Source organism: Elephantulus edwardii, unplaced genomic scaffold (assembly GCF_000299155.1).
Source record: "Elephantulus edwardii isolate Elephantulus edwardi_28Jun2011 unplaced genomic scaffold, EleEdw1.0 scaffold00042, whole genome shotgun sequence".
In the NCBI taxonomy this organism is placed as follows: domain Eukaryota; kingdom Metazoa; phylum Chordata; class Mammalia; order Macroscelidea; family Macroscelididae; genus Elephantulus; species Elephantulus edwardii.
The window spans coordinates 1,493,228-1,500,658 of record NW_006399792.1 but is presented as its reverse complement, the minus strand read 5'-3'; the positions used below and the strand labels follow the sequence as shown (position 1 = coordinate 1,500,658).

Genomic DNA, 7,431 nt, shown 5'->3' with positions numbered 1-7,431 from the left:
CAGAGAGTTGGACAATGACCAAGGAGGATAGAAGGAGAATTGATGCCTTTGAGCTGTGGTGCTGGAGAAGAGTATTGAGAATACCATGGACTGCTAGGGAAACAAACAGATTTGTCCTGGAAAGGGTTAAACCGGGTGGCTCCTTGGAGGCAAGGATTCTGAGGCTCCGTCTAACATACTTTGGACACGTTGTGAGGAGAGATTGGTCCTTAGAGAAGGACATCATGCTTCGGAGGGTGGAGGGACAGCGCAGGAGAGGAAGGCCCTCTATGAAGTGGGTTGATTCAGTGACTGGGATAATTGGGATGGGAGTGTCAGAGGCAATGCGACTGGCACAGGACAGAGCGGAGTTCAGGGCTGTTGTACATAGGGTCGCTATGAGTCGCAGTCGACTCGACAGCACATAACAACAACAACAACAAACAACAACTAATCAGTATATAAATAAATATTGTACATATAAAAATGTCAACATTAATTAATCCTTCTTAAAAAATACAAGAGAAAAAACATAATCAAGGAATAGTTTTCTTAATATGATAATGTTACACTTTTGCAGCTTTCCTGAAAAACCTATAAATGTTTCAAAATAAAATGTTAAAGAATATCAATGCTCAGATACAAGTGAAAAAGGTAACTATCATACTGTTCTAAGCCATGACTTCATTTTTAATTCCTAAGCAAACATAAAAAGTTTTAACAAAGTTATCATCTTGGATGTTTTAACATTCATTTAATAAATAAAAATTTAAAAGTATATTTAGGAAGAGATTTATTTAATGTTTTTAAAAATGTAAAAATTAAAGTTTTTAAATTTTAAGAAACTTTTTCCTTTACTTTCCACTATCAAATCAAAATAAAATTCTGTACTGATCTACCTCTTTGTGTTCATAGATGCCTTCATCATCCACTTATTGGTCAGTGGATCAAACATCTCCATGGAACCTAAATGTTCATTTCCATCATGTCCACCTACTGCATACACTTTACCTGTTCAAACAGAAAAGTACATTCATTAGATTCCAAATAAATAAGCAAACAGATAACACAATGATGTTATTTAACATATACGGAGAATATATAATTAACATGCTATTAAATACTTTCATAAAAATACTTTATAAAGAATATATAATTAACATTCTATTAACATGATAAAATGTTTTCAACAACTGCTGGCTTGTTAAACATTAGGACCAACGTCACTTTCAAAGTAAAATGAAAAAAAAAATGTAAGCAGCAATTTAACAAAATGATTAGAGTACAAATTTCTAACATATTATCTAAAAGTTCAAACATTATCCCTTCATCTCAATGCTATACGGATGGAACTGACTCATATCTGACCCTCCAGAAGGTTTTCAAAGGCTGGATGTTGTACAGGAGCCGACTGTCCCTCTTTTGTCTACAAAGCAGCTGGTGGAATCAAACCCTTTGCCTTTGGGCTGGCAGTGCAACTCCTTACCCACAGGCCACCAGAAGAAAGGCTCAAACATTATCCCATAGGTTTTGCACATCATAATTATTTGGTAAATTAAATCACTAATAATATTTTCAAAGAATGTTTAATAAAATGTAAATGTAAAAAGCGTTCTAGTTACCTTATATAAAAAAACACGAGACACTGTTAAGAAAGAAATGGAATGTCACAAAAGGACAAATACTGCATGGTGCCGCTGTTGTAAAACAGGACTGACATCAGGGTTTGGGGAAGACTGAGAAAGATGGGTTCAATAATGTATACTGCATTGAAACAGATGAGGGAGAAAACTGTTTAAAAGGAATATGTGATTAGGTATTTTTGTCATGACAGGAGTCCAGAGCGAAGGCTGCATAGTGGAGTGGACCTGGGGTGGGGGCGGGGGGGAGAGTGTAAAACAATGAAAGACTTTTTCTTTTACTTTTCCAAGGGGAGAGTGTACTGGGGGGAAGGGGTGGGCAGGGAGAAAAGTGCAACAATGAATGAATGAAAATCCAAAGTCTCTGTAAATTTTCACTGAAATTAATAATAAACAAAAAGGGGGGAAAAAAGAAATGGAAAGGACTGGCATGGAACATTTTGACTCAATCATATGATGTACTACACCAGAGATGAAAAGGTGATGAAAAACAGGGTCTCTTTCATATTTAAAAAGGTCATTTCTTGATCCATCTTGAAATATAATGTTGTGAGCAACAGGATAATATCCATACACATACAAGGAAATCCAATGAATATCACTATCATTCAAACATATGTACCAGCAATCAGAGCCAAAGAGGAGCAAATAGATTTCTACCATTTTTGCAGTCAGAAATCAATCAAACAAGCAACCATGATGCAATAATAATAATGGGTGACTGGAATGCAAAAGTTGGGAACAGAGAAGAAGGAAAGCATGGACTTGGTGATAAAAAGGATGCTGGAGATAGAATGACAGACTTTTACACAATGATTTATTTATTAAAAATATCTTTTGTAAGAATCATAAACAGCAGCTATACACATAGATTTCACCTGATGAAATGCACAGGAATCAGATCGATTACATCTGTGGAAAGAATCATTGGAAGAACCTCAATATCAGCTGTGAAAACTAGGCAAGGTGCTGGAACAGACCATCAGGTTCAAACTAAAACTAAAGAAGATCAAATCAAATCCAAAGGCACCAATATCTGACCTTGATTCCATGCCACCTGAATTTAAAAGCCATCTCAGGAACAGGTTTGAGGTCTTGAACACTAATGAATGGAGAAGGCCTGATAAGCTGAAGGAGAATATAAAAAAAAATATCACACATAAAGAATGCAAAACGTCATTACACAGGCAGAGGAAGAAAAGACCAAGATGAATGTCAGAACAGACTCTAAATTTTGCACTAGAGCATAGAGAAGCCAAAGCAAAGTATTACATGAAATGTGCACAGAGCTGGAACTGGAAAATCAAAAGGGTTGAACTCCTTTGGCATTTCTTAAGCTGACAAAATTAAAGAACAAATTCAAGCCCCAAGCTGCAATACTTAAGGATGGATTGAAGCTCAACATCAAGAAAACAAACATTGTCACCACTGGGCCAACTGGCAGTATTATGATAGATTGTGAAGAAATTCAGACTGTTAAGAGCTTTAACTGGAGAAGAGTGTTGAATACACCATGGACTGCCAGGACAACAAGCAGGTTCGTCCTAGAGAGGGTGAAACCAGGTTGCTCCTTGGAGGTAAGGATTCTGAGGCTTTGTTTGAAATACTTTGGACATGCTGCAAGGAGGGACCAGTCCTTGGAGAGGGATATCATGCTTGGAAAGCTGAAGGGACAGAGAAAGAGAGGAAGACCAGCAATGAGACGGATTGATTCAGTGATTGGGGTAAAGAGGGTAGTAGGCCTGTCAGAGACAGTAAATTTGGCACAGGACAGAGCAGGTTTCAGGACTGTTGTACATAGGGACCCTCTAAGTTGCAAGTGACTCGATGGCATACAACAACAACCTGGGCAGAATATTGAATGATTCAGGAAACATTAAAGAAGATAGGAATAAACAGTTACTATACCAAAAAGAATTGGCTGACACAGAAGAATTTCATGAAACAATAAATGATCAAGGGCAATGGTGATGAAAGAGGAAGTTTAAGCTGCTCTAAAAGAATAAGAAAATACAAGGCCCCGGGAATTGATGAGATATTAAGTGATATATTTCAACAGAGGTTGCCCTAAACATGCTCATCAGGTTGTGCCAAGAAATCTGGAGGACAATTACCTGGCCAATTGACTGGAAGGGATCCATATTTATTCCCATTCTAACAAAAAGGTGATGTTACCAAGCATGGAAATTATCGAACAATATCACAGGCAAGCAAAATCCTGCTGAAGATTATAAAAAAACGACTAGAACAGTACATTGACAGAGAACTACCCAAAATACAAGCTGGGTTTAGAAGAAGCCATAACACAAAAGACATTATGTCAACTGGATTTTGGCTGAAAGTAAAGAAAACCAGAGGAATGTTGATCTGTGTTTCACTGACTATGCAAAAGCATTGACTATGTGGATCACAACAAATTGTGGGTGACTTTGAGAAGAATGGGAATCCCAGAACACTTGATTGTGCTCATGTAAAACCTACACTTGGACCGGGAGTCAGTCATCAGAACAGAGAAAGGTAACACGGCACGGTTCAAAATCAGGAAAGGAGTGCATCCTGTCTTCATACCTTTTCAATCTGTATGCAGAACTGATTATTTAGGAGGCTGGGCTTTATGAGGAGGAATGTGGCATCAGGATTGGAGCAGGATTCATCAATAATCTGTGATATGCTGGTGACACAACCTTGCTTACCAAAACTAAGGAGTGTTTTGAAGTGTTTGCTGCAGAATGTCAAAGACTGTAGTATTCAATATGGATTGAAACTCACTCAATAAGAAAATTCCCACCACTGGGCCAATTGGCAGCACTGTGATGGACTGAGAAGAGACTAAGATTGTTAACAATTTCCACTTGCTTGGGTCCACAATCAACATTCTTGGCACCAGCAGTCAGGAAATCAAAAGGCAAAATGCATTGGGAAAGTATGCTGTCAGGGACCTCTCCAAAGTCCTAAAGAGTAATATCAGCCTGAGGACTATGGTACACCTGATCCAGGCCATGGTCTTCACAATTACTTGCTATGCACCAGAGACCTGGACAACGACTAAGAAGGACAGAAGAAAAATTGATGCCTTTGAGTCACGGTGGTGGAGAAGAGTATTGACCATACTGTGGACCTCCAAGAGAACAAACAGGTTTATCTTGGAGACAGTGAAACCAAGTTGCTACTTGAAAGCAAGGATTCTGAAGCTCCATCTCACATATTTTGGGCACATGGCCAGAAGCAACCAGTCCTTGGAGAAGGACATCATGTTTGGAAGGATGGAGGACAGTGCAGGAGAGGAAGACTCCCTGATGAGATGGATTGATACAATAATGGGGGTAGAGTGATGGGGGTAGGTGTGTCAGAGGCAGTGAGGCTGGCTCAGGACAGGACTGGGTTCAGAGCTGTTGTAAACAGGGTTCCTATCAGTCACAGGCGACTTAATGGCACATAACAACAACAACATAAAACTGCTAATATGATCAAATGTTCTAGAAATAAACCAAAAATACAGAAAAAACTAGAAAGATTATATATTGAAGTATTAACCATGATTAGTTCTGCATGGTTAGGTTACAGAGGATACATTTTATTGTTTTATTAAAACATGTTCTTGTATTTTCCCAAATAAGCACTTATGTTTGTATAATCAGAAAAATTATACAGATATAGTTTATAAGATAATTTAAGGATTGATCTATGGTTCTAGAAAGAAACTGTTTTCAGTAATACATAAAAAAAGATCCAATTTTAATAGTAATAATAAGATGAATCTAGAAAAAAATCTGGTCTGTATTTATAACTCTGGCATATGGATAGCTTTCTTTAGTCCAATTCTTTTTGGTAAATAAAGCTCAGAATAGTTTTGCTTTTCCTTACTCATCTCTACTTTATGCACCTGTATGCAACAACTTAGCCAATGAACAATAATGATTATACAAATATCTCACAGGCTACAAAATAACTTATAATTTAGCAATTTTCTTATGTAAAGAAATTCTCAATGCTCAAATATATTGGAAATGCTGGTGATGGGATTCAAGTCAAAGCATTACCTTCAACAGAAATGACACCGACATGACGCCTTCGACTATTCATTTCTGGTCCAAAGAACCAACTATTCTTGTTGATAGAATAGCATTCAATACTGCGAAAGGGGTCACCAGATCCACCTCGACCTCCTACACAGAACAGTACACCTAAAAGGAAAGCCACAAAGCAGAGAAGTCAAAATCACCGCTAATAAGAAAAAAAATGAATATGGGAACAAAAGGAAATACAATTTTTGACAGATGACACATAATTTGGATGGCATTCAATGTGGTTGTGTTTTGAAGGAAAAAAAAGACAGGATCTTTTTCCCTCTTACTTGAATGTCTCAAAGAATAGAGTATTAATTATCTCTGCTTGTTAACATCTAATTTCTATATGGTTTATAATGCAACCAGGTAGAAAAACTTCTCTTAATAAGACCATTATAAAATCTACTAAAGTTCCACAATGTGAAAGTCTCCCTTTGTTTCATTCATTTCTCTCCTCCCTCCAGTTTCTCAGGCTCCAATCTAAGCCTGCTGCTCAAAGATTTCAATCTCAAGTGGAAAGAACTAGTACTATGTCTGGTATGTATCAAAATGCAATAAATACAAAATGAACTAAGTAACTTTTTCCCTTACTGCTACCCAGAACAATTATTTTCAGAGTTCAAAACTAATACTGAAGTTCACTTTCTTTATAAATCTTTTCTGAATTTTCCAGATTAAAAACAACCATTCTTTGTGGCTCTTACTATATGATTATATCAAAGCACTTGTACTATTTCATTGCATTAATTTAGCCAAGGATGCTTCCCTAGACCAAACTGCAATTTTCAAAATTACTGTTGTTGTCGTCAAGAGTCAGAGATTCAACTGTGACTCATAACAACCCCATGCAAAACAGAGAGAAACCTTTCCCAATCTGAAGCCGTCGTCAGAACGTCTGAAGTGCTAAGTCACTATGTCAATCCATCTCATTGAAGTTCTTCCTCCGCTTCAATGAGGCTCCACTTCTCCAAGCATGACGTCCTTTTCCCAAGGTCTGGTACCCCTTGATAACATGCCTAAAGTGCGTGAGATGTAGTCTCAACATCTTTGCCTCTAAGGAGCACTTTGGATACACTTCACCCAAGACAGATTTGTCTGTTCCTTTAGCAACCCAGGTATATTCAACTGCCTTTAATATCCAATCCTTAATTAAAAAATATATCCTGAATTCTTCTTACAGTGAAACAATAATTAACTGCATTGGTTAAGATGTCTGCCTTGAGCTTTAGATTTTTTTTTAGGTCTATCTGTATAAACTCAAACTGAGAAAAGTAATTAGAAAGATTAGAAAGCAAAATTACAGGGATTAAGTTAACAGAAAAGGACCAACTCAGAAAGAAAGAGGGAGAACAGGTATAACACTCGGAGTATAAATTATTATCAATGATCTGTACATAAAGAAACTGTGGAATTGGTGTATATTCTGTGATATATATTCTCAATGATGACACAAATAAAAAAAATATATTTAAAAATTTGCCCCAAATGATGGAACATCATTGGAATAACAATCCAGATTGTAATCCCAATCATCAACTGGATTATCTTCACTGTGGAAATGATAATTTAGACAGGTCACCTAAGATAATTACATGTTGTTGTTGTTGTTATGTGCCATCGAGTCGTTTGCCACTCATAGCGACCCTATGTACAACAATCCTAAACCCTGCTCTATCCTGTGCCAATCTCATTGCCTCTGACACACCCATCCTGATTACCCCAGCCACTGAATCAATCCACCTCAT

The 7,431-nt window shown here is 37.2% G+C and overlaps 1 protein-coding gene across 1 annotated transcript in view; it reads right to left on the bottom strand.

The window, feature by feature from the left end:
* The window catches only part of KLHL8 (kelch-like family member 8), a 44,733-nt gene that overhangs the window by 11,773 nt on the left and 25,529 nt on the right, over nucleotides 1-7,431 (bottom strand). The window contains exons 5-6 of the mRNA XM_006885242.1: nucleotides 5,660-5,803; nucleotides 879-990 (exon numbers count right to left, since the gene is read on the bottom strand). Coding sequence (XP_006885304.1) covers nucleotides 879-990; nucleotides 5,660-5,803 — 256 coding nt within the window. The remainder of the gene's footprint in view (nucleotides 1-878; nucleotides 991-5,659; nucleotides 5,804-7,431) is intronic.